General features: G+C 38.1%; 1 protein-coding gene across 7 annotated transcripts in view; it reads left to right on the forward strand.

The window, feature by feature from the left end:
* The window catches only part of LRP1B (LDL receptor related protein 1B), a 738,176-nt gene that overhangs the window by 368,463 nt on the left and 342,258 nt on the right, over positions 1–27,455 (forward strand). For all 7 annotated transcript variants that reach the window (XR_008577717.1, XM_054830556.1, XM_054830557.1 and 4 more), the window contains one exon: positions 5,658–5,915. Coding sequence is in view for 6 of the 7 variants with exons in the window: in XM_054830556.1 (XP_054686531.1) it covers positions 5,658–5,915 (258 nt within the window). In the remaining variant the exon portion in view is untranslated. The remainder of the gene's footprint in view (positions 1–5,657; positions 5,916–27,455) is intronic.

Genomic DNA, 27,455 nt, shown 5'->3' on the forward strand with positions numbered 1-27,455 from the left:
TGCTTTTCACAAGTTTCGGCCTTGTAGGATAAGGTTCAAGCAGGGACAAAAGCAAAGCGTGGCCCTGCACAAGTAGACTGGTGAAAAGTATGTGGAATGTGTAATGGATCACACATCAAAAATGAGTCCATGTCATCCTGTTGCTCAGGGCGAGAGGTACTATCTTGGTATGTATAAGTAGGATTGTTACTTCCAAGACATATGAAGTAATCCTGCTACTTACTCAACACTGGGAATTTAGATCCCATTCAGATGGGATATGACATCCAGTGAGGGGCATCATACCAGGCAGCTGTGGGTCCGTAGAACAGAATCCAGGAAAAAAATGTGTCTAAGGAAAAAAAGCAAAGAGCACTTAGAAAAATTATCTTTTTTTTTTTTCCTTAAAAAGCCTAAAGAAAATAAGGATGGAAGGAGTAAGTTATCTATCTGCTTTGTCTACATTTGACAAAAGTAGTTATCAAACAGATGAAAATGAGCCAAGGAATATTCTGCTCTCTGTGTAAAAGCTATGAAAGAGAAGAAGCAGCAGTGGAGGTTTAGGTTAGGTAGGCATTATGTAGAACTTGCAGTGTTAATAACAGCAGATCTGCTAAGAATTCGAATTGCCGTCCACGTCGAGATCCTAGATACGACACAGTACGCAACACCTATCAGGCCTTTGCCACATCTTAGTTGTCTCTGTAAATTGAGTGGGAGTTTTCTGAATATTTACGAGTAGAGAAGTGGAGGAGGTGCTGGAGGCCCCAGCTACAGAAGGTGCTGAGCAGGTGACACGTGGTTTTGAGCAGAGGTCTGGAGAAGCCCTGTCCTGGTGCAGGGGATGGCTGTGGTGGCCGCTGGAGATGGCCATCACACACAGCCTCGGAGCCCATCGCACACAACCATCTTTCCATGTGCGGTATGGTACAACTAGCAAAGAAGATCACAGAAACTCCTTTTTTCCTACCCTTCGGGCAGCCAGATGCTTGGCTGCGAAGGTGGTAGGGTTTATCCCTCATTAAATCCTGCATTTTCTTCCTCAGCTCATTTAAATAACTTTGGAGCCAGCAACTTCTAGCTGCACAGTACCTTTGGGAAGGATATTAAAATAGGTATCAAAACAGCTGGGGGCTCTCCATGTTTTTTAACCACCCTTTCTTTTATGAATAAAGAAGCAGTTAATGACTCCTTCCGAGGTGAAAATGAAACAAAATATAGCTTTGCTGAACAGAGTTTCAGAACTTGTTTACCAAGTTTGTATGCCTATATTGCAAGGCCTCCATGTGATGAAAAGAATATTTAAGGAAACAAAATGATAGAATTGGAAATCTTTAGCTCAGGGAAAAAAACCTCATCTTTCTTCCAAAAGGTCCTGGTATGGTTTTTTAATTGGCAAAACCTATCTAGAGAGAAATGCCATGTGATAAGAAACAATTGTCATGTAGATAAAGCAGGATGAACTGATAATGATTAAAGCAAAAAGCTTTTTCTGATATTTAGTAAACATACATCATTCTTAAATTGATTTCACCACACAGTTTTCTTGCAAAATCTCACAGAACTAAGTTTTGAGGTTTTAGCAGCTCATTTGTGGAGCATATTGTAGATAAACATTGAAAATTAATTTCAAAATAAAATTGGACTGCATTTTATTCAACACTACTAAATATTTTTCAGACTTTTATACAATACATGTATTGCTAAGAGCAAAGTACTTATAATGTACAATACATACCTCAGGGAAAAGGGTTTTAAGCTGCTTGTAAACACTTCATTCTGGTTTTTATCCTTTCCATATCATTGTAGTGGGAAAAAAAAAATAATTGCTGGCATTTCTGAAGCTTTTCTTCTAGAGGAGAAGTAGGACTGTGGCAGAGCAAAACGCCTTAGTTTCTGATTTGTTGTGACATCACTTATTGATCTGTATTTTAGACAAGATCAGGGAGGGGGGAAATACAAGTCTTTCATCTTTTCCACTACTGTATCTTAAACATAATTCAAAGGAAGATGCTTTCATTTTAGTCAAGAGGGATGAATCATAAAACTTTCCTGGATTAGAGAGCTATTCACTTCTTATCTTTCCTCTAAAATGAAAAAAAAAAAAAAAAGAAAAAGAAAACTCATGAAAAAATAACACACATGATGTCCAGTTACTTGAAAAGCTGCTGTCAGCTCACTGTAACTCATCCCATATCTGTCCACTAAACTTTTAAGCTTTGTAGATTCTGTTCTTGAGAAACAGACATGATTTTTTATCTTCTTTTTTGTTTTTCATCTGCATTATAAAATACAGTAAGATGCTTTAAATATTTTTTATTTTTTGTAGGAAATTTTAATTTTTTGGTATAATTTTATCATTAAAATAATTTTACTCTTTTTTTAATAAGTAATTATGAATTCAGCCCTTATCTGAGCGACACTGAAATAAGCAGGTTACCTACCCTACTGTGAAAAAGCATGATTAACTGATTCAATCCATTGAATTATTTCATGTATGGGCTGCTTGAAAAATATAATTTCAAGCTCAGTAATCTAGTTTCTGGATAAGTTCTGCCAGAATGCAGATGTATTTTTAATGTTTAATAGCGCCTGCTGAGCAGAACCTCTTAGCAGTGCCACGAGTCCTTACACTTCCTTTGTCTGCAGCCAGGTTTGATTACAATTGTTGCTCAGGAGGTTTGACGCTAATTCTTTTTCAGAATTTCCTTACGTCTTTAGACGTTAATACTACAATACAACCTTTTCCCGGAGTTTGGAGAGGTATTAAAGCCTCGTTACAGTTTTCAATAGGTCAGTTCACAACAGTGCAAGGAAGGATACGGTTCTCTATTGCAACCCCGGACAATTGAACAACCGTGCTGGCTTTGTCACTGCAAACAGCTCTTGCGTAGCCGCTTCCTCTTGAAGGTTTTATAGACTGCAGAGAGTGGAAATATCTTACTTAACACAAAGTATAACAGCAAAAATAATAAGAAATGATTTTTCACACTGCTGCTGGTTGGGACAGGAGTGATTGAATCCAGAATTAGGCAGTGGTATTATTTTGTGGGAAGGGAGAAGCTGAGCGCAGAGCTGCTAGACATGAAAAACCCCAAAACTTGTGCAAACACAGCCTGGAAACTCTCAGGGGTGAGTGGGTGATAGAGACAGAAGCTCTGAAGTCTGACTGTCGTCTTCGGATGGGCAGCAGAAGTTTATAAGAAAGGGGAGGATTTACACCAGGCACCTGTTGACTGCAGTTGGACCTACCAGGCAGATTTCAAATAAAATTGCTTAATAAGAACCCCACCGCCTTCTCTTTGGGAAAAAGCAAGAACAGGGAGCTTCACTTGTGGCTTACACCGCAAGAGGTTGTTTCACAAATAAGTTCAATCCCTTCAGTTGTTAGATATCTTCCAAAAATTTTTAAAAAAACCTTATGTATGGTACGACTGATGTATTGGTGGAAGTGAATTAGAGCCAGATGAGGACAGTCGGTAAGTTTGGAAAGTAATGCTACAGAGGTGCGGTTTTGCAGATGGCAGCGTGGGATTTACCGGAGGGGGAAAAAGTATGTTACACGGTAGAATATACATTCTGGAATGAGAAACAATAGGAAAAGAATAAATGAAATTCACTTTAGAAATAATGCATGCTGATCCATTATAGCAAAGAACTTCTTTATGTAATCAAAAAACCCCACAAAAGTCAGCAAAAGAGATGTTTAAGTAAAAGGAGATAGTAGCAAGGAACAGAATTTAACGCCTACTTCTGTGGATTTGAGTGAGACCACCAAGCACCCTATTCACTGAAGCATTTTTTTTCTCTTTAATCAGACTTGCTGATGAAGTATTATTTGTCAAATCCTTTTATTTATGTATTTTTTCTCCATTTAGACAGCTGGAACTGCTTAGTAAAATTTTGAAAACTTTATTAGGTAGAATGTTGATTGAAAGTACTACGTTTCAATACACCATTTAAACATTGATTTATTCCTTTGAATACAAGCAGATTGCATTGAGGTGAGAGCTCTTGACACAAATATTTTTCATAGATGCTTGCAAATGCAGCGTGAGTTTCTATGTTTTAGGGTAATTTTTTAAAATAAAACATCCAAAAGTTTGTCCACTTGACAGCATTATTTAATTCAACAAATGAACAGGACAAATAGTCACGTTGTAATAGTGTTGACCATGTTGCAAAGGACAGCTTGCCATTAAGTGACTTGAACATACCTCATTGCAAAATTTTACATCACTGTTATTCCAGTTAAACCTGAAGCAATTTTTAGGGTCACCATGTCTTCCTTTCTCAGGGAATCTTCTGATAAGTCTCGGTTGGAGCAGGACTCAGAATGCTGAACAACATCTAATAGGAAAGGCATTTTTCAGGCAGCAGTTTCTCTATCCTCTGTTGTAAACACATGCATCTGTCTGATGTCTGTGGGTTTTTCTTGCAGCCAATTCACATAATATTTTATGTCAACAGCAGTTCTTTGTTATAAATTAAAGCAAAGCAATGTTACTGTGTCTAATGAAGGAGTTCTACCCTGAAAAAAAGAGAAACTATTGGCATATGGTTTGGATATAGATGTCCCCCTGACAGTTCTGGATTAACTGGGACCTCATTTCAGTTTAAAGTACTAGTCTAGATCTAGAACAGGATGTCACTCATTTCAGCAGCGGCACCACGTATAACAGACTCCTCATCACGCAGAGACTCATATTCATTTGCAGTTGACTAAGATGCCTAATTTCAAACCAGCTCTGGATGTTCGATACGGTAATGCGGTTAAAGGTACACCTGCAGCAGGAGCAGCTGCTTGTGTGCCCAACAGCACTCATCATGATGCTAAAAATAGTTTGTCTCAGTGAGAATTGTTTGTTCCTTTGTGTGGATAACTTAACTTCTTAAAGATTTAACTTGAACTAGAACTGTTTGTATTTTAAGATACATATCCTTCACTATTGGGGTATTATTGTTTCCTTCATTATTCACACATTGCTCAAGTATTTTTATAAATCACTAGCAGGATTTCTAGGCAGAGTGATTCAGGCGAATGTGACAACACTTGAAGTTGCATGCAATATCTTAATATGAATTGCTTCTTCATATTTTTTGTTTGTTTATTGTGACCCAGTGGACGCTCCATTGCATGGCGCTTTCTCCTTTATAAGGCCCATCAGCTCTGTGATGGAGCCAGATTTCACTGCATTGGGGTTTTTGGTGGGCTGGGTTTTATTTTTTTTTTAGACCATGCACTCCTCAGTTTTTATCTTATTTTACAGACTCTAACATGAAAATACCTTACCATTTCATGTGTATTCAGAAGTTCTGCAGGTTTTCCTGGCCTTCATTCTTTTAGAAATGCCAGTAATCTGGATAGAAATAATTTGCATAACTTGTGTTTCATTTTATGACTTAGGCATGAAAAATGTTGCAATAATGATACTTGGAATTAAACAGAAGCTGTGGGGTTAGGGTAATTAATTTTCTTTAATGATGTGAACCATTAGAACAGCAGGATAAAATAGACTGGTAATTTGGAATATATGATAGTTATGAAAATAAAAACAAAACCAATTTATTATATCTCTTAAAACATGCAGGTAAGAACATTAACAACTACATTAAAACTGAAATGATAAGTATGGTATGCGCAGTCTGTTAACCCTTTAAACTCTCTTTGTTTTTAGAGCCTGCTGATAGACCTCCTCTTCTTCTGATTGCAAGCTCTGAAACAATTGAGGTATTATATCTTAATGGAAGCAAAGCGTCCGCCCAAACCCCCGTAAAAGGATCCACAATTTTGACAGTAGACTATAGCTACAAAGAGGACACAATTTGTTGGATTGAAGCACGAGATCTTTCAAGTCAGCTGAAGTGTACCAAGATAACAAAAGCTGGGAAGTTAACAGATGAGTGGATAATAAACATTGCTCAGTATCTTCACAGTAAGTATTTGACAGTGTTTTAGCAAAACAGTAGTGTCTGTCTTGGCAAACCTCCGTTGCAGGAGCCATCAGAAATGTTTTGGAGCTTGCTGTTCAAAATAGTCGTAAGGCATTAAATATTGCAACTCATACTGAAGCACTTTTGTGTTTCTCACCCCCATATATATATATTCAGTATGAGTTGCAATATTTATGTCTCGGCAAAGTTTTTAAAGATGTGTATTTTTATAGACTAAATATAATGTATGGAAGTTACAAAAATGGCAGCGAACAGAAGAAATGTAAAATACCTCCTTTTCTCTGGCAAAGTAGCGCTACATAAAGCTTGAAAATGATTCTTTGCTGCTGGGACAATATTCATGATGAATTAAAGAAACACATGCTCATCACATTTGCTGTCAACTATCACAGGTATGTTAGTTCTTGAAAATAACAAAATATTTCCTAGCTTACTGGAAGTAAATTGCTGCCCTTTTTTGTAATTAAGAAAAAAAAAATTAAAAAGACCTAAATTCATCATACTGAATTAGTCTTTGTCATTACAGCATTATTTCTCAATCAGCTTTTCAATTTGTGGAATGCTGTTATCTTCTGAAGGAGGTGTTCATCCAGTTACACATTCTCATGTGAACAGACTGCAAAATAGCATGCAGTCAATAAAAATGCAATTTTCTTCATCTTTTACAGAAGAGATGTCCACAGATCAGCTTATAACCCACAGCACCGCAGAGCGTAATGCTGGTCTTAATAACAAGTTTCCAAAAACTCGGAATTGAAACCTCCACTGTTTAACATTGGACCAAGGAATTTGAAACGTCCTTTTAGACATCAAGGAATAGCTCTGAACAGATCACAAATTCTCTGACTTTCCAGTTCAGGAATATTCAAATCACAAATTTGATTATAACACTTCGAGATGCATGTCAAAGTGATAAATTCTTCATAGAGGTTGTGCTTTAGGCTGTCAAGATAGCTGTTGTACGATGTGGTCATTTCTGTAGAGTAAGGGGGGGAGTGTTAACCTGCTTTCCTAATGATATATTTACTAGAATAGAAAATTAAATTAAAAAAAGAAATAAATTAGGGTTTGGGGTTTGTTGTTGTTGTTCACTACTCATTGTGGCTATTCTACTTTGAGGACTCTTTTCCTAGGTGTAAAGTATAGTTGGTTTTTTTTTTCACTTCTTCCTATATTATTGAGGGGCTTTTATTTAATGTTGTATTTTAGAGGGACTTTCATACTTTAGATATTTAAGACCCCTAAAAATCTTGGTGGTAGTGTTTGATTGTGCTTTTTAAATTCACTCTGTTATTGATATTTTATTTTCTTTTCCTTTTAATAAGAACAATCAAATTAACTACAGTCCTTAGCAAAATTTGGTTTGTATTGAACTGTATGCGTATCTGTTCTGTCACACCTTCATCATCAGGGTGGACCTTAGCACTAGGTTTTGTAGTTCTCCACCAGTTTTCTCCTCTGTTCCTCTCTATTCTCTGCATGTGAAGAGAATTGCTAATCTCTGTGGTGTTCAGATCTGCATTAGTGCATCTGTTTGCAAAATCAAGGTTGTATGATGGGTTTGAAATTAATACAGTGCCTGGAATTAATGAGCTAATCATTTTTCATAGTGCTGGTACACATCAGCTTGTGGTCTCTGATAGTCTTCCGAAACTTCACTCTAATCTTGTTTAAATGAAGTATAATAATTCCCATGGACATGAATCGACTGCAGAGACTTGTCCCAGCTTCTTTTTTTTAATTTTAATTCGAGAAATAGTGCCTGGAGACTTAGAGAAACATTGTTTAGAGTTGGGTTTGGAGCTCTGACTGACGAAATCTAGCAGCTTTAGTGTGGTGGTGCTTTTCCGAGACACACACATCCACAGACACTCTTCTTGGGTTGCTGCAGCAGAGCAGCAGCGATCACCATGGGCTGAGGATGCCTTCTCAGAGGGACAAGTAGTGTGAAAGCTATTTTGGTCCCGCTCCTGCTCACAGCTCTGCACTGAACAGCCTCAACAGACTGGTTCACTGGGGCATCGGAGGCATGAGACAGCTTGGACACCATATTATGGGAATAATAACTTGCCAAGGTTCAGTCAGAACTCATCTGTTTCAGATTTCTTGGTTGGTTTGGGGGTTTTTTGTGTGTGGTTTGGGGTTTTTTGTGGGTTTTTTGTTTTGGTTTGGTTTGTTTTTTTCCCCCCAGTACTCAGTGCAGAAGTTATCCACTTAATTAATACCTTCCCTTCCAGACGTACATCTGGAGTTATGCCTGCAAGGACACGGCAGGAGTCTGGTGTTACTATATCTATTACATATGCCTTCACACATGAACAGGTCATTTTGTGGATACTGCAAAACTGAGTTTTAATTTTGAAGTCTTCCTTTTCTTTCATCCTCCTTCTGTTACCCATCAGGTAACTTCTGCTATTTCTCTTCATCACATAGCACTACATCTGATGAGGCAAATTAATTCATTTTAACTCTTTGTCAAGAATTTCAGCCTGGGCATTTTCAAGTGCAATTAAGCAGCTCAAGCCAAATAGTCATGCCCATGGAGTTATTCACATGAAAGTGGAAGGTCTGTTCTTCATAGGAAACTTTTTTTTTTTTTTAAATTTGTATTTGTGTGTAACTAGAAAAAAGATATTCCTAACAGTACCAGGAAGAAGAAAAAAAAAAAAAAAGGAGAAAAATTGTTCTTAGTAGTTATTGTGGAATTTTGATTTATTTTTTTTTTATCCTAGTCTTCTAATCTGTTTTTTTTTTTTGTTAGTGGAAGAAAACATCTTACCTGCATATGACAGAAAAAGTGGTAGAAAAGTCAGTTATACAAAGTGATTGGAACTGCCTGAAGTGGACATATTCTAAGTGTTTGTTTTAGTGAAGGCGAGTAAGTTTTGTAGTTAGGAACAAAGGATGTAGATTGTATTTTAAGATAAAAGACTACATTTGGGAAAGCAGGGACTATGAAAATTACTTCATTTTCATGATATGTCATATAGTACCAGCTCTAGATAGTGAGCATAAGCTTTGGATTCACAGAAGAAAAGAAATTACAGTTATTTAGAATCAGGCATATCATAGCAAAGACAGTCCAATGTGACTTTATTTTGGTGTGCTTGTGTCCCAGATGGATACAACCAGATTCCTTTGAAGAGCGTTAACTTGGTCTGCGTCTGTATCATGTATAGGTTTTGTTTGATAACTTTATCTTTTTGAATAAGGATAGGTTTCTGTAGGCACAGTAGTATCAGCACAGGCATTCTTGTCTTAGCCAAGGCCAGGCATCGGCATGTTGTTTCATCTTTGTATTTTTAAGACCAAGTTTTTGGAAGAGAAGCTGGAAAATTTCCTCTTAGAAAGATTTACAGACAGTGTCGGAGCCAAATAGGCTTTCAGGGAAGATTCTCATATAAGGCAGGCTTGTGCAAGCACTGCCTGTAACAGGCATGCTCCTCAACACTTTATACTAGCTCACAGTTCACTTCCAGTTAGTTCAGCAAGACCTTCAGGAACAATCATTTACGTAAAGTGCTACCTCTCAGACCAAACCAGCAAAAATTATTTTTAATGGCACGAAGGTGGAAAACCTCTCACAATTTTCTGCCCTTCCAAAGCCATGATGTGCAATCTTGTACTAATGCTTTTGTGTGTTGGAGTGGGGGGGGTGGCCAGAGCAGCATCTTCTGGACAACAGAATCTCCTTCTTCCTCATTTTAATAGGCAATTTGTGTCTTCATCATTACAAGTACCAAACACCTTACATGCTCTCCAAGCAAGCACTAGGCAGCACAGCCTGGGTTTTAGCCACTATTTTCTGCAGAATGTAACAATCTCTTCTGGGATGATGCTTCAAAGCATTATATTTTCTGCTTGGCTAATATTTGATTCAGGTTTTCTTGGCATTCGGTTATCAGAGTACACCAGTACAAATCCTGGAATGCTTGAGTTTAGGTTTGCCACCTTGTGTTTTGTGCCTCCAGACAGTCCACCTGGAGTACTGCATCCACTCTGAGGTCCCCAGTACAAGAAAGACATGGACCTCTTGGAGCGAGTCCAGAGGAGGCCGCGAAGGTGATCAGAGGGCTGGAGCACCTCTCCTGTGAAGACAGGCTGAATGAGTTGGGGTTGTTCAGCCTGGAGAAGAGAAGGCACTGGGGAGACCTTATAGCAGCCCTCCAGTACCTGAAGGGTCTGCAAGAGAGTTGGAGAGGGCCTGTTTACAAGGGCATGGAGTGATAGGGCAAGGGGTAATGGCCTTAAGCTGAAGGAGGGGAGATTTAGATTAGATATGAGGAAGAAATTCTTCCCTGTGAGGGTGGTGAGGACCTGGCACAGGTTGCCCAGAGAAGCTGTGGCTGCCCCTGGCTCCCTGGCAGTGTTCAAGGCCAGGTTGGATGGGGCTTTGGGCAACCTGGGCTAGTGGAGGGTGTCCCTGCCCATGGCAGGGGGTTGGAACTGGACGGGCTTTGAGGTCCCTTCCAGCCCAAACCATTCTGTGGTTCTGTGGTCCTACCTCACCTCGGAAGGTACACAGGCTTTTCTGTTGGCAGATGTGCTTGTATGGGACTGAGCTGAATGAAAAGAAACCTCTTGCTTCTTCTGTACTAATTCAGTTTTAATCTAGCTGCCTTCCCTAGCCTGCCCTACCACAGCACGGGGGAAGAATTACTCCAAGGTTGGAAACAGGTAATGGGCTTGGAGGGCCACAGTCTCTAAGTGTTTAGAGAAATATTTGCCTCTCTGCTTGTGGAACCCAACACCTTTTACTTGCCCTCACAATCACAAGCCAAAGCTGACTCTGACTTTTTGGCTCTCCCACTTTTTGGATGTGATTGCTATGAAGACTGTCAGACAGGGAGCCCAGAGGTTTTGACCAACATCCAGCAGTGTCTGGTTACATTCCTGGTTTCTTCCATGGTTTTTGTCCCCCTAATTGCCCTCCTCTCAATCCCCCCGCCAACCTAAAACACTTCCTACTAGTGATTAACCACAATTGCTAGTTCTCTGCTGTTCAGAATAGCTACGGTCATTCAGCTTGGCATTGATGAGGCTCAGTCATTGAAGGAAACAGCACTAGGGATGAAGCTCCTGTCAGAAACCGTCCTGTGACGTTCCTGTGAATATTCATGAGAAATCAAAGCAAAGTTTGGCTTACTCAGAAGGAGAGTAACTGTGAAGATCTGGGGGGATCATAACATAAAGTCTGCCCCCACTTCATCTCCAGACAGGAATTATAAGCGGCATATAGCTGTAGAATGAAATTTTTCTTTTTATTTTGTAATAGACAGCCCATGCTTACAGACCTCCTAGAAGATGAACAGAAATGAGGTTTCATGACAAAGGTCATTTAAACCTCAAATGGCACTTTAGTAGTGTTCAGAGCATCTGATACAGTAATGGGAGAAAAATATCCTAAAGATATATCACAGGATACTTGTCCTGTATGTGGCATCCGCTTGGCACTCCTAGAGCATTGGCTGATCTCACATTGCTCTTCTTGCATTTCTGGGAAGACTGGACAAATGCTGTTTCTGGGATAGTGACCTTTCTTACTTTGTCCAAAGGTGTTTTGTTTTGTTTTGTTTTGTTTTTTATAGTGTCAGTATCTCATTCTTAAGTGCTCTAGACAGAGCCATCATTAAATATGCAAGACTAGGACACTTTTCTCATGAATTTCATGTTTATTCAGCTTGAAGTTCCCATCGCCTTTTACTGCTCAGTCACTCAGTCTCCTGAGGTCCTGCAGTTCTTCAAATCTGACCCTTCTCTTTGCTGTTCTGGAAACCTTATTTTTATTGTTGGACTTTATCTTCTTGTTATTCATATCATCTTCCAGGTGACTTGCGAACATTATCTCATATAGACCACTGCTGTGGAACTTGGTGATGCTTAACAGGGAATCGGATTTGGCCCCTATCTTGTGTAGTTACATGGGTCCATCGCTGTCGTATGTGTAAGATTACGTCTTTCCTGAGCCTTCCCTCATGACTTCCTGAATGGTTCTTGGGATTTTCATATGTTTCCATGTTTACATTTTGTTTTAATTTCCATGTGCTTTTAGATACTACCCTTCAGAGTCCAAATCTTTAGTTGGATGGCCTTCATACTCCATGAACTGATACGGGAAATGTTTTCTTGGCATCATCTTTGCATCTGTCCATACATTCATTCCTTATTCTGGTGTACCTGGACTTACAGAACTTTTGATCCAGTAATTTATACAGGCTTCATAGTGCACCAGGAAATCACCTCATGCACTTTTATTTAGTACAGGAAACAATGCTGTCTGGTGATTGTCCTTTTATGTACGGTTTTTCTGCCCACTGTAATGACAAGACTCCTTTGGAGATTCAGGCCTGTTATCAGTATGTTCCTCTCTTTAGCTCCTGGCTAGTCTTCTGATTATTGGTTATCCATAGCCTTTTTGATGATCATCAGGTTTACTAGAAGAATAAGGGTAGTTCGTATCTTTTTATTCAACCTTGCTGTTCCAGCAAACATGATCACTTGGATCGCATCCTTTGACCACGGTGGGTATTGCAAACCCATTATCTTTTTTTATGAATAGTATTCATATATTCAGGTGTATATCTCAATGCTCGATGACGTATGCACAAAAGTTAAGATATAATCTGTATAGCTGGGGTCCTAAGAGGGCCTTGCATATGTTAGGAGCTTCTAAGTGTTAGCTGTGAAGGATCTGTCTGCTTTTGGTGCATCTTTTGGATACAGTCCATTCAATTGGACTTGAGGATTGTGCTACCAGCTTGAATAGTGTCCTGTTAACATTGCATTATGTCATTTCTGAGGCACAAGCTTCCATGGCAGATGCTCTGAATCAGTGGCATTCCCCTCCAAAGTTAGGTTACCTGCACATAATCCTTTTTGACACAAGAGCTATTTATTAACTGCTTGTTAAGTGCCAAGAGTGGAATTTTTCAGTCATTCAAAGATATAATACTATGATTTCCTCAAGCTTTGTTACTTACCCACCTTCCACAAGTGATCTTTCATTGACATGCGTCCAGACCCTACTTCTGTTCTTAGCAAAGCTGGCGTGCTGTCTGTTTTCTTTGTATATACTCTTCAGTAGTCATGCCCTGGACAGTTAACTCTCAAACTGAGTACAGAAAATAAAATGTCGTATCCCAATTTTTTTTTTTTTTTTTTTTTCCCCTCTAAGCTCCTAGGCTCTGCCTGGGACAGCCTCCTGAATCATGTCTCCACAAAGCTTACATCTCTTCATGTCCTTATTCTCAGTGCAGTGTTGTCAGGTTCCCTTTTCCGCGATTTGCCAGCTTCCTAGCTGACCATTTTTGGACTTCCATCTTAATTAGCTTCCTTATTGTCCTAACAGTGGGACATGACTGTATCTTTTGTGTCTTCCTTACAACCCAACCCCTCCTTGATAGAAAAGTTCTTGCACCAGGGAGGAAATTCAAGAGCAAGCAAGCCATCTCCCACAGTAGCAGAAGGATTTTGTAAATAAATAATGGACGCTTTGTCATAGTGTCAGTAACCATGTACATTTATCTTCATCAGGCATAATGCTGAGGGACTCCTCCTCTCTGTCAAATTGAATTATCGTACTGCTTATAAAACAGTAACATTTGTATTTTGTTAACAAGGTTTTGAAGATAGAATAATAATTGTGGGGGCTATAACGATCTAATGTATAGATAACTAGGTTGCTGCAAATATAAAATGCACAATTTTGTAATGAATATTTTACAAATGCATTTATATTCCCAGATACAAGAGTAATGAAATATCAGTAAAAAAACCCCTCCAAACCCCACAAGTAATTTTTTTTCTGAAATGTGGAATGAAATAATGCATGTTTTATGGGATTAGACACGCATTTTTCTATAAGCCTTTGACATTCATATGCACCATGTTGGCTTCATTTTGGTTTTTATTTGGTAGCCACTGGAACTATTCTTTGTAATATGATTTTCACAAAAACTGAACTCGTTCTGCTTTTGTAAATCCACTGTGGACTTCAATAACGGGCAAACGTCCTGGGATAGACAGGTATTTGCATAGCACAGCCTTCTCAGAGATCAGGAGAGGTGCTCCCTCGTTCCTCTGATTCCAGTGTTGTTTGCGTAGGGGGTTTTTTTGCTGTCTGATGAAACCAGAAAGTCCTTTTTTTTTTTTTTTTTTTTTTTTTGTAACATGCTGCACATGAAACAAGAACAGAATGATGTTGCTTTTTCCAGCTAAAACTTGTACCCCCTTCTGATCCCGTGCAGGATCTAAGCACCTGTCTAGCTATAGCAGTTTTTAAAAGTCCTCTGCTCTTTATGCTACAGCTTTCATGCTCTTGAGATGTCCTCAGTATTCACAGAAGCTTGTCTTCTGCCTTTCTTCTAAGGAAGGAGATGTATAGAGGAGATATATAGGAGACATACAGTTGTAACCCGCCTGTTTCAGTAAAGTTGGTTATGAACTTGAGGCTTCAGGTGCACACTCTTAGAAAGTATCTTCAAGGGCAATAAATGTCTAATTAATATTTTACAATTAGATACCATCAAATAATGATGTATGCATGAAGTTTTAAAATTTTCTACTTCTGTATTATTTTATTTATAAATTTCTCATTTTTTAAGATATAGCGAGTGGTTTTCTTCCTAAGTGGAGGTATTTCTTTGTAAATTCATGTCACGCACAATGCTAATCAAGTTTGCTTCAATTAGTCTAATTGACAGCAAATGTGGCACTTACTTCCAGATATAAATTTATTAATGCAGATATTTCATTCAGACTTCATCCAAAACGACCCCACTAAAGTCAACTGAAGAAGTCAAGAAACCTTTCTTTTTGCATAATATACTTCAAAACATGTCATTAAGATTAGTTCTTCTGCCTCCTAGAGACTTTTCTCTGAGACACAGATCATAGAATGCAAGTTGCACCAACATTGCAATAAAATTAAAAAAGAAAAATCTGTGGCTTCTTCAGAAGTACTTTTTTCTTTACAGGAAAGAAGGAGAAAAACTATAAATCCAAAATACTGCTTTTTACATCCAACATTATAACTGGTATCATAGTTTGATTACAAAATATGATATTGGTTATGAAGCACTTGAGCAATTCCAGAGCAAAGTCCATCCCAGATAGAGAAGTATCCAATCACTAAAACTGTGAGAAAACGGAATGTTTTCAGCACAGAGCCTGAGAAGTTTGTGGAATGCCCTCGTGCTGTGTGTGCTGCGGAGAGAACCGAGTCCGCGGGACATCAGTGAAGCGACGACAGGGAATTGGCACGATCCCTGTCACTATTAGCAGGGACTTTTAATCACATGTACTATGACTTTGCCCTTCTCTATCAGACGCATAGCAATACGGAACTCTCTGCCAGCTCTGTGTTTTTGGGGAAACAGCAGGAAGAAAAAACCAAACTGCTTACATATCTTATGCAAGGAAAAGAGTACTAGAATAAAACCACAACTATTACGAGTTGTGATCTAGCTGGTGCCCTCTACTAATTGTTGTGTTTTGCAACTCATATTTTGATCTAATGCCTTGTACTGCTACAGGGTAAAGGGTAAATGAAGATCATACTTTTCATAAATGAATAAGAAATTTTATTAGTGCAAATAAATCTGAAATCAGAATTTTATCTGACAAAATAAAAACACACTTGCAGCATCTTTGTCACTGCTTGTTAACAAATTATATAAGCTATCTCACTTCAGGCTCTGGGCTAGTCTGCGTTCAGTCCTCACTGTAGCCTGGCTGTTTCTGTGCTCTGCTATAGTCTATGATGGAGACGCACCAAAGAGTTTGTATGGCTCAGAATAAAATAAAGGGCTTGCTCTTTCAGTAGTACTTCATCAAGAGCTCTTACAGAAAGAGGAATTGCATGTTTGCAAAAGTTCATAAAGCTATGATTATTACTTGCACTCCACTGAACATGGCAAATCAAAAATACCATCTGATTTGAGGGTTTAATATATGATTTCTTAATATATCCTTTTTTTCAGTTTTTAACTGCTTTGAATGGCAGAAGCAATGGCAAGCTCAAAAAGTATGATCTCCCGATCATAGAAATATTTTTTGTCTTGTCAATCCACAACACTTGCATTGTGGATTTCTACTTAGTGTGAAAGAAATTTGATGTAAACCTTTCTTTTGACTTCAGCTTTGGAGTAGAACCTGAAATGCTGAAAACTTTATGGATCATGTCAGTTTTATGAAATAAATAAAATGAAAGAACAAATCCTATCCTTCTCACTATTTGTCAGTTAGGTTGAATAAAATAAAATCTTGGGTTGGCTTTACAATTTTTAGTGGTGGTTTTAGTGAAGCACTTATTCTGAAATTGAAAAATTACATGTAACAAATCTTTTAAGCAGAGTAAATCACTTGTGCTAAAGCCAGACTTAAGCTATATAAATTTCTTAGTTCTGGAAAACAGCGTTTTAATCATTGTAAGTAATTAAATGAGAAGAGAAGGAGAGAATATGCAAAGGGTTGGTCTGTTTGCGTGAAGCTGAAGCCCTGCATTTTATCAACATGTCACAGAACAGCTGGGGTTTGATGTGTTGGGTTAGGCATTCACCATGACAGTTCTCAAGCTGATGATAAAGTTTGGATAGTCTTTGCATGCGTAATTGCATAAAATCTCTGTCACACTGTATAAGCAAAAATAATGAGCTGATTGAGGAGCGTGTGGGGATACCTGCCACAATTTGCAGTTCCAGACACTCTTGCTCTTTTGGACACTTTTGAACTTGATTGCATGTTGTACATGGGCATTTTACTTAGTATATGATTCCATTTTTAAATACATATTTTTTATCTTTTTATATAAGGAGATAAATATAATGGTTTTTAAAAAGATCAGTGCTGTTTCTCTTCTAGTTATGAAATATTTTCATTTTCAGGCTCTTTGGAGGATATATTGGTTAGTCATTGAGTCTGTTCAACTGGTTGAAAAATTCGGATTTGTTTTAAATAGTCATAACCACTGCATTAGCTTCAGAAACAAACCCATTGGGAAAAGGCAACTCAAGTAAGATGAAGTAGTGGGAAAACATGTTTTATAACAGTCTGTGAATGCACTGTAATCCATGTGCTGTATCTTCCAAAATAATTGGTCACACTTTGAGATTTTTTTTTTTTTTCCTTTTACAAACATATACTCGGACAGACAATTATTCTTTCATAAAGTAGACTGAGAAAAAAAAATATTTGAAGATAGCTGCTCTGAAAAGAACTGATATACACTTCTGTGTGAACTGTCAAATTGTCTGGAGAGCCTGGTGCAAGGCAGAGCCAGCTGCAGGCTGGAAGGATGCTGGGCAAGGTGACGGCAGAGCCTGGGCAGCACCCGGTGCCGTGCTCCTGCTCCGCTCTTAAACACAGAGACCATCAACACCGTGTATCTTCCTGCCAGCGGGATCACTTATTGCAGAAGTAGTTTAACATTATGGTAGGCAAAAAATATTACTACAAGGAAGACACAAGCATACTTTGGAGATGGGACCTGGAGGAGGAAGGCAGTGCATATTCGTGTGTCTCCTCTGTATTTCTTTGCAAGTGTTGGGACAAATTCTTTTTTACTGTTTACATGAAAGGAGGAGTGATTTAGGAAGAAAGGCAATATGCTGGTAGTCAGGAGACCACTGTTTTTCCCGAGACTGACAGGATGACATTTAGAATGTAATCTTGTCTTTTCCCCTCTAAATGTAAAATGAGAATAACAGTATTTCAATATGGCATAGGGATGCTGTGAGGTTTAAAAACTGAAATGCTAGAATAATAGGGGATACACAAGGTAGAATTAGTTGGCACAAAGTACACAAGACTTCTGTAGTTGAGAACAGGTGGGATTATGGCCTCATATCTTTCTAAAGTGGCTAGTTTTGGAAAGGGCTGGAAGCTTTCTGAAAGCAAAGTTCAAGTTCTGCAAATATAAGAGCATTGAGTTTGAGCCATGTTACTGGAAGCAACAGCTATTTGAGTGGTTTATAATACTTTTTAATGGAATCCGTGGTGGTATTCCATTTTAAGATAATACTCAGGTAGAGCAATACTTGGCTCCCTCCACTAGAGTGATGATGATGGAAATAAATAAACAAAAAAAGCAGTGTCCTGATGTCTTGTTGAAAATGGATAGAAAAATATTAATGCATAACTCTAAAACTGTATTTTATTTTTATTTCTTGCATTATTGGAAATAAGTCAGCAAGAAAAAATAACTTTTTTTTTTTTTTAAGTGCATCAGCAATGCCTGTATTTTAAGTCTAGGCAGTTGCCTATTTGTCAGGTCAAATATAATAAATAACAGTCTTCTCAAAGACTGCTATTTTGATATTGAAAAGATGTAGTGACTGGATGAAAAAAATGAAAGGATAGACAGGAAGAAGGGGAGGATGAGGTAATTATTACATGAGTATGCATTGCAAGTGCATGGAGTGATAGGACAAGGGGTAATGGCTTTAAGCTGAAGGAGGGCAGACTTAGATTAGACATTAGGAGGAAATTCTTCCCTGTGAGGGTGGTGAGGCCCTGGCACAGGTTGCCCAGAGAAGCTGTGGCTGCCCCTGGCTCCCTGGCAGTGTTCAAGGCCAGGTTGGATGGGGCTTTGGGCAACCTGGGCTAGTGGAGGGTGTCCCTGCCCATGGCAGGGGGTGGGACTGGATGGGCTTTGAGGTCCCTTCCAGCCCAAACCATGATTCTGTGATTCTATGATGTGTTATAGTCATTTGGCAGGCAGCATTCATGGACATGAAGGGTTTTATTTGTTTGATTTATTCAAATTATAATATGAGGCAAGTGACTTTAGTGGGTGCCATACAGTTATTGGGAGTGTTTTACACAAGCATGCTGCATGCATCAGGTGGTGACAGTGATTCCTCTGTGTTGTTGCAATATTTACCTATGGATATAATGATCCTTAGTGAAGAATTTCATTTTTAGAGGGAGGGAAAAAGATAAAGAAAACAGCTTAATGTCCTTCAATATAAGAAGCAATTTTGTTTTCTATCCTTAACAAAAAGGGGCTGTCTCATCTAGGAAGGTACATGATACGGTTTTTGTCAGAGATACTATGTGGAACAATGAGGTATATATTTGCTAACTGTGCAGGTTATATTGTCTATAATTGAAGATATTTTAAAATTTTCTAGTATTCTCTAAGTTGTAATTCTCAAACTGGATTTAAATTGCACTCCGTGTGCAGATTTTAATTATATTATAAATGAGTTCCATAATAAAATTTATTTTAGAAAAAAAGAATTGAAAAAAATGCAATGTCTTCTCCTTTTCCCCTAATATGTGTGAAATGAAGATAAAGATTTTTGTACTAAATATGAATATATCTATATATCAGAATGAAATACGCGATGGTCAGTATTACCTTCTGATTAAAACTGAATGTAATAATGCCCTTTGGGGAAAAGAAACAGATTGATCTATAGCACTAGGTCTTGTCATGTACTGCATCTTCATATTGTCTAGAACATATATTGTTAATAGCAACTACAGTGGGCTCAAAATGAAATTATCCTACCAAATTATGATCTGCATTTTACTTGCAAGAAACTGCAGCATACTCCAGATCCTGTAAACTAGTGTTGTCTGATAAATGTTACCTTCTACAAAAAAATGTACAATATGAATTTCCTTTGTTCCCTAACCCTTTGTTAAAGAGTTGACGAAGATAATTTACTTCTACATTATCCCCCAAAAGCTTTCCTTAAAGCACCATTGCCTACCTCCAGTATTAAACTGTTCAAACTTTCTCTGGAAGTAATTAAATACTTTGTATTGCAAAAATAACTCCATATTGTATTGACATATCTTTAAAATTGTAGTTATCTACTGCTTAGCATCTTTATGGGAAATGTTTAAGTGACCTTATTTTTTGCGTGACGATGGTTTATGAAGTTCACCATACATGTGGCAGGCAGTCCTAGGAAGGTGGAAGGTTGAAGACTTTTGCCTTTGATGGAAGGTGATTAAACAAGGCGAGTGTTACAGCCTAATGTAGCCACGTCGTTTTCCCTACAGCAGTTCTCTTAGTCCACATGCTTGATGGGATGCCTATTGTGGCTGAATTATGCTTTAATTTTAACAGTGGATGACTTAACTGCTTTGAAGTAAATAACTGGGTTTGATTTACAGTCTCAGCAGATTTATAAGAAGCTTTTGAATGTGCAGTTTAAAAAAAAAAGAGACTGTTATAGCTATGTACCTCTATAAATCTGCCTTTATTGTTTAGCATGTACGCAGGCTACTGGGACCCCATTACAAGTTTACAATCACTGGGCGACGTGTTTGAAACTCAGTAATGCAGAAATTAGAACCTTGATGGTTTTCAACTATTCTTGCTTGTTTCTGACATGAGATTGATGTCAGAAAATTCACTCCTGCTAAAACTCTTAACGCTCAAGATTAAAAGATAGGGAAAGGCTGTGGATGTTGTCTGCCTAGACTTTGGTTAAGCTTTTGGCACAGTTTCCCACAGCATTCTTTGGGGAAGCTTACTGCTCATGGCTTGGATGGGTGTACTCTTCGCTGGGTAAAAAACTGGCAGCATGGCTGGGCCGCAAGAGTTGCGGTGAATGGAGTTAAATCCAGTTGGCAGCCAGTCACAGGTGGTGTTCCCCAGGGCTCAGTACTGGGGCCAGTTCTCTTTAATATCAATGAACTGGACGAGGGGATCAAATGAAGGGGAAGGGGAAGGGGAAGGGGAAGGGGAAGGGGAAGGGGAAGGGGAAGGGGAAGGGGAAGGGGAAGGGTCTGGAGCACAAGTCTTAATGAAGAGTGGCTGAGGGAACTGGGGTTGTTTAGCCTGGAGAAAAGGAAGCTGAGGGGAGACCTTACAACTGCCTGAAAGGAGGTTGTACCCAGGTGGGGTTGGTCTCTTCTCCCAAGTAACGAGTGATAGGACAAAAGGAAATGGCCTCAAGTTGTGCCAGGGGAGGTTTAGATTGGGTTTTAGGAAAAATTTCTTCACCTAAAGGGTTGTCAGGCATTGGAACAGGCTGCCCGGGGAAGTGGTTGAGTCACCATCCCTGGAGGTATTTAGAAGACGTGTAGATGTGGTGCTTAGGGATATGGTTTAGTGGTGGACTTGGCAGCGCTAGGTTAACGGTTCAACTCAATGATCTTAAAGGTCTTTTCCAACTTAAACAATTCTATGATTCTATGATTCTGTTCATCAGGCCCTTATTTCATTGTTTTACAGTTTTTCCTTACTCCTTTGGCATCACAGCCAACTCTGAGACTCAAGACCTAGTAACAGAAAATTTCACTCATTTTACTCATTCCAGAAACTTGATGCATTGTGTGGTAGAATCATTCTAAAAACATGAGTAAAAGAAGAAATATGCTTAAAAAATTAGGACCAGCTTTTGCTACCCTGTTCTAAAATTCCTGGCAAAGGCAGAGATGCAAGCATACCTGGGGTCTGCCATTATCGCCTTTCCCTGAATGCTCTGTAAACAGAGGTATTTGTTAGAAGAGGAAGATGTGATTTTTTTTGTTATTATTGATCTGTAGATCCCAGGGTTCCCCATGGGAGCAAGAAGTTTATCGTTAAGCCTGCATTTCTCTCTCAGTACCTGCTCAATGTTCAACCTTGGCCAATGTACTATAACATGTCTGTCTTAATAACACTCTGTGGCCTAACTTCCATCTACGGTAACATGCCTCATAGCAGTCTAAGAAACTAAACCATAAAAAAACGTGATAATGTCTAGCTTCTGCAGAAATAGAAGCGTACAAGAGGACTATTGCAAGGCAAGGTGTAGGTAGAACAGGGCTACTGGGTGGGCTAAGATTGTAGTTTGAGCTGAGCAGCAAACTTACATAGCTCTCTGCTGTGCTGCTTTAGAGGCCCCAAAACTGTCTTGTATGACCATATCTTATCATCGGTGTTCAGATATTAATTCATAGATGTGAGAACTGACAGGGATCTTGTAGGCCAGACCGTGTCATGGTCTTCATGGAGTCCTTTGAAAGGTATGGAACTATTCTTTTTAGAAACTCCTAAATCATGTGAAGTTTCAGGCATTGGATCTTCTCTTCTTACTAAGTTGGCTGCATCTAGTAGAAGAATAAAAGTCTGATTTTAAACACAAAGAGAAACGCCCATACAGAGTAAGTGCCTAAACGTGTTCTCTTCTGTACCTAGTTGGAAGCTGAATGCCTGAATCTCTGAGTGACTGGATAGACTATGTCTCTGAGAGACTAGGTGTCTTTGTGAGCAATCAGCATGCCTTCATTAAGTATTCATAATATTTAGATTAGGCTCATATTTTTGAAAACTCTTCAGCTTGGAGAAACTGCTGTTGTCTACATGTTCACATTTATAGGTTTTTAAAGCAGTATCTTCTAAGATCCTATAGGATTGGAAGAATACCAGCTGTATTTTTGACAGTAACCCAATTTATTGAAATTTAAATTATGTTACTCAGCAAACAAGAGGAAAAGCTTTATTTTCTTTTGAGGAACTTGAAGTCTGGATGCTTTAAAGTGCTTATTTAAATTTAGTATGATTTAAGTTTTGCATTATACTCTTTACAAACAGTATCTGAGAAGGCTGATTTAATTCAAAGGAATTAGAGATTTGAGGATGAGTCATTTGGAAGAGAGAGATGGATATTTTTCATTTGATTTTTCATTTTTAAACATATGCAATAATCACTCAGGACATGGCTGTTAAAAGTTTAGACACCGGTGTGTCTAACTTATTGAATGGTGACATTTTTAATAAAAATCATATTTTGTAAATGGCATTGCAGACATGATTACAGCAAATTGCTGTCAGTAGAAGGGGCACAGAAAAATCTATGCCAGCTTAACTTTCCCAAGCCACAGTGTCAGTGTAAGATTGTCTGGGCTGCTAATTAGGAACATTACTCTCAGAAGAGGCACAGCAAAGGCAGCGCTTCTGCAAAATTTCGCAGCCTGTCATTTAAGCGTATTTTACCTACTGTTTACCTGGTCTCAACCACTACTGGCTATTTTAGAAAAAGAAAGGCTTGCTACTGTTTGTCTAGTTATTCAAAACTTGTCTTTTTACTCAGGCGGAGGCAAAAAGCCTATCCCCAAGCTGCTTGCTCTTCTTCTTTGAAATAAAATTTGTTGGTTCCTTTACAAATACGTAATTTTATCTCTTTTTTTTTTTCTAAATAGATAGTAAATTACACTATACAGGTCTGTCCATACCTGACACTTTTATCATTTAGCTACCTTACACAATTCACAAAGCCTCACCTGGTAAAATGTCAGCTTTCAGTCAAAAAATCAAAGCAGCTTTCTAGTCGTGGACAAGTAAAATGCATGTATGTGGAAAAAGTATGCTCTGAAAATTGAGAAAACGTAGAGAAAGTAAAAATGTCTCAAATATGTTGTCCCATTTTTACTTATTTTTATGTTATCTCATTTTCCGTGGTTTTTGCTTCCAGATAAATCTTTTTTTAAACCTTTGTTTCTTTCTCACCAGTTTTGACTCAGCAGGAAGCAGGAGATGCTTCCTTAGCCAAAATACAGTGAAGCAAACTCTTATTTTATGAATATATAATATTATGGTTTATGAAAGTGAGCCCTGGAGGTAAACAGTTACTGATATAACAGGTTGTAGAGTAAGCAGGTGTGAACATGTCTGGGAGATCTGCAGATCTGTTGTGCTGGCCTTCGGGGGAAGAGGGACAAGAAGGTGACTCTTCCTGGCACGAGGCACGTGAGCAGTACCACCCTTGCACTCCTAGATTGCACTACCGTTAGGGACTGTACTGACATCTTCCATGTGTTAGGATGCTCATTACAGAAATGTTAAGCTCCTGAAAGTTTTATTACAGCTATCCTCTCTTGCTTCTCCAAAGCGTTTATTCCCCTAGCATATGGCCAACCATCCAAACAACTGTTGCACAATCCTCAGAACTACCCTGCTTGTATAATAGGATAAATTAAACAAGTGACTCTTAGCAGACCTGACTACCTGTGACGATGCTCAGCTGCTCTCTACAAAGTGGAAAGATTTCTATCAAATAAGCACTTGGTGTTTTGGTGCAGTAGGAGTAGCAAACGCTTCCCTCCCCACAACTCGGGGTTCAGGGCTGCGTTTGTGGGGAGCCCACCCGTGCTCTTTTATTGAAGGTACAACCACCATATTTCAAACCACTTCCCCTTCTCTCATCTCCCCAGGCAAGCCCTGAATACTTTCTGTGTGGAAGTCTGGGTGTTATATTCATTCAGAAAAGATGTATATGGATTATGGAAGAATAATTAGTAACTTTTTTTTTTTTTCATCTTTTTGGGTAACTCAACATAATTCTTCCCTTAAGATCAACTTTTGCAAAAGAAAAAAAAAATAGTTTTGTGACAAAAATAAGATTCTTTTTAAGCATTTTCAATTGTATGCATTAATGCTGGGAAAATGCAAGCAAGAAATCAATACTATAGTGCTTTCCCTATATATATATAAAAAAGATCCAAAACCATGCTCAAAGAGAAATAACAAATCATGGTTCTAATTTCCCGTAGTAACTGACAATGAAATTGTCGCACCTTGAGCCTTGAGTAGATTTCCAAGGTCCTTTAGGCACTCCTCATTGCAGTCATGTTCAGACCAAGGAAAATTTTAAGTCTATAAGGCAGTAGAAGCTATGTTCTTTCCCTTAAAATATAGAGAGTTTGTCTATCATCTCTTTCATTATTAATCAGAAACGTAAGGAGAGTGCACTGAGAATTTTTAATTTTAATTATATTTCATCCGAAATCATCCCTCAGTTCACTCATAAGTTTCTAAGACTCCAACTCCAACTCCTATAAGTTCCACCAAGTAGATTAGATTGCTTAGATCTTTTCTCACATTAAAAACAAGGGATGCTTTCACTGAAATGTATAAATGGAAAAAACTTACTATTTTTTCTGTTTCTAGTCTTCCTTCAACATATGGAAAAAAAGAAATCTGTTAATGTTGATTTTAATAGGCAGTGCGTGTGTTGAATCCTCGATTACAACGGTAATATAAATACAAGAATATGGTGCTGCTTTTCCCTCTCTTCTGTTAACTGAAGTCTTCTTGTGCAGGTCTTGATTTGAAATTGAAATAAATATAGTAATGCATACAGTACAAGATATGTTTTTGAAAATTAAAGTGAAAGAAGACAGCCATTCAATATGGCTCTGATTTTCATAAACTATATTTTGGCCATAAGATGTATACTTCCAGTATCCTTTGAAGATTTAGCCACCCTCATATAAAATGCTATTTTCTCTAAAGGTATAATACTATTTGTGTGTTTAAAAAAATAGAAAATGTATACTTCTAGCCACTCTTTTCCTAGTGCCCATGGTCTACATAATGTCATTAACTAAAGTAGAATTTAGACTATATGATGTCTTAACTGTTCTTTATGGAGTCCTTAAGAGGAAATCCTAGTTTTTTGAAAGTAATAAAAGAAGGATGATCACATTTGGCAGAAATGCTCCAAGGAAACTGTTATTAAAATAGGAAAACCCCTCAAAAATATATACAAGATTGGTTAGAATAAATACATATGTTTTCAGGGGGAGGCATTTTTTAGAGACTTCTGAAACTGTATGAATGAAAGAAAAAAAGATTAATTACCCTAAAGATGTGGGTGGACTAGACATCTGTACATATTGGGTTTTAATATATGAGTCCAGAAATAGGCATGAAATGAATTCACTGACTTCTTGAGTACCAGAATATATATTTTAGAAGTCCCCAGTGCGACCAAAACCTTATCTCTGCGGTATACAGTGCATTCGACTCGTGTGATAACTGGAGAGCCCTTCAAAGCAGCTTCACGCATAGCTGCTAGCGAAACCATAGAGATTAAAAGTTTGATTCATAAAAACTGTTATCTGCTTGCTAAGTGGATTTTTCATGTAGAATATAATTTTATGGGGGAGTGGACTTGGACAATTCTTTATAAACTTCTTCTCTTGTGAGAAATTGGATGTGTCCAATTCACTGCAGAGGGCATGGCACAAAAAAGACAAAACCCAAACCAGATCAATGGTATCTACAATACACAACGTGTTTGTAACTGTTAAATGCAAATGTTACTGTGTGTTGAGTGTCCAGGTTAATTACTAGATTACAGTGATGTACTGCCCCAGAAGGTCTGTTTTTGAGACAAGTGTTCTTTGCATAGTGGGAGATCGCTCCTCCATTTCGTGCAGTAACTTCTGAAGAAAAATGTGAATTAATGCGCCTCTTTTTCTGGAAACACTCTGATGAAGTCTTTAAGCATAGCATGCTTTGTAATGAGCAGCTTTACAAGGAATGTGCTTGTAACGAGCCTAAGTCTCTCAAATAGCCTGTGCTGCTGGTGCCTCCATGCCCTTCCCAAAGACAACCCGCTGGGGAAGGGAAATCAGGTAAATCGATGTTAAGAGCTACCAATGCTTTTTGAAGCCTTTGACACAAAGGTTATGGTGTGAAATTGCTTCTGGATGTCTCACTTTTCCTGGATTGCTGAGCAACCTCGGTTTTAACTATTTGATGCAAATGGTTATCCCTAATATGACCTTCAATGAATTATCCTTGTTTTCCACACAAAGAATGTGTTTAGTGCCATTTCTTGTGATACATTAATGTATAACTAATGAAAAAATACAGCCAACATTTTATAAATGTGAGTATTGTTATGTTAACAGATCTAATAATCTGTGTGTGACATGCCTTTCAGGAACATATCACATTTATGTAAAAACAGGTACTTTTCCCCCACGTTAAGAAGAAAACAGTACCCTCCTCTCCTGCTACTTAAGCTTGTTCTTTTTCATCCACTTCCCAATGTATAGCAATCTTTCAGAGCTCTCATTGCAGGAATTTAATTACTAGTTTTGTTTCTAGAAATATTTGAAATTTTTGTAACTTTTTTGGAACTTTTTGAAGTTTTATAACTTTCATTCTTTATAAATTCTGTTTTCAGAATATCTTCTATTACACAGAAGCCTATATTCAACTTTCAAAAGTCTCGTATTGGTGAGCCCTAAACCTTTAATTCCATGAATCCAACTTCCAAAAACGGAAAGCAGGCACTTTGAAAATGCTTAAACTATTGCCGATTTCCAGAGGGACAGAGTTTTTCTGATATTTTTAAAAGCATGTTTTATAGTTTGTTTTGAACAAGGAAAAAAAATATCCTTTTGCTCCCTGTTGTCTAAAATATCTTTATGCTCGCACATGCCTCGTAGTGCACCTGACACTGGCCTCCTCTGGAGGTTGGATACTGGACTAAATGGAGCATTTCTTTATTCTGGCTCAGCATATCTTTGTAATAGGAGCTATCAGAAGGGAAGAGGCGTAATATTCACTTTGAATTAAAAGGAAAATGAATAGCACAAGGGGAGAAACCTGAGATAGAAGAGACAGCAGTGAATTGTGTAATGGGATGGCTGAGATGGAATACAGCTGAAAGCTATTCCTGAAATTTTATTGAGTAAATCTTGTTTATGTTACCTGCACTTGGAAGGACAACACATGAGTCTCCATGTCTATTTTATGTATTTAGCAAATGCATAACTCATAA

Source organism: Grus americana, chromosome 6 (assembly GCF_028858705.1).
Source record: "Grus americana isolate bGruAme1 chromosome 6, bGruAme1.mat, whole genome shotgun sequence".
Lineage (NCBI taxonomy): Eukaryota > Metazoa > Chordata > Aves > Gruiformes > Gruidae > Grus > Grus americana.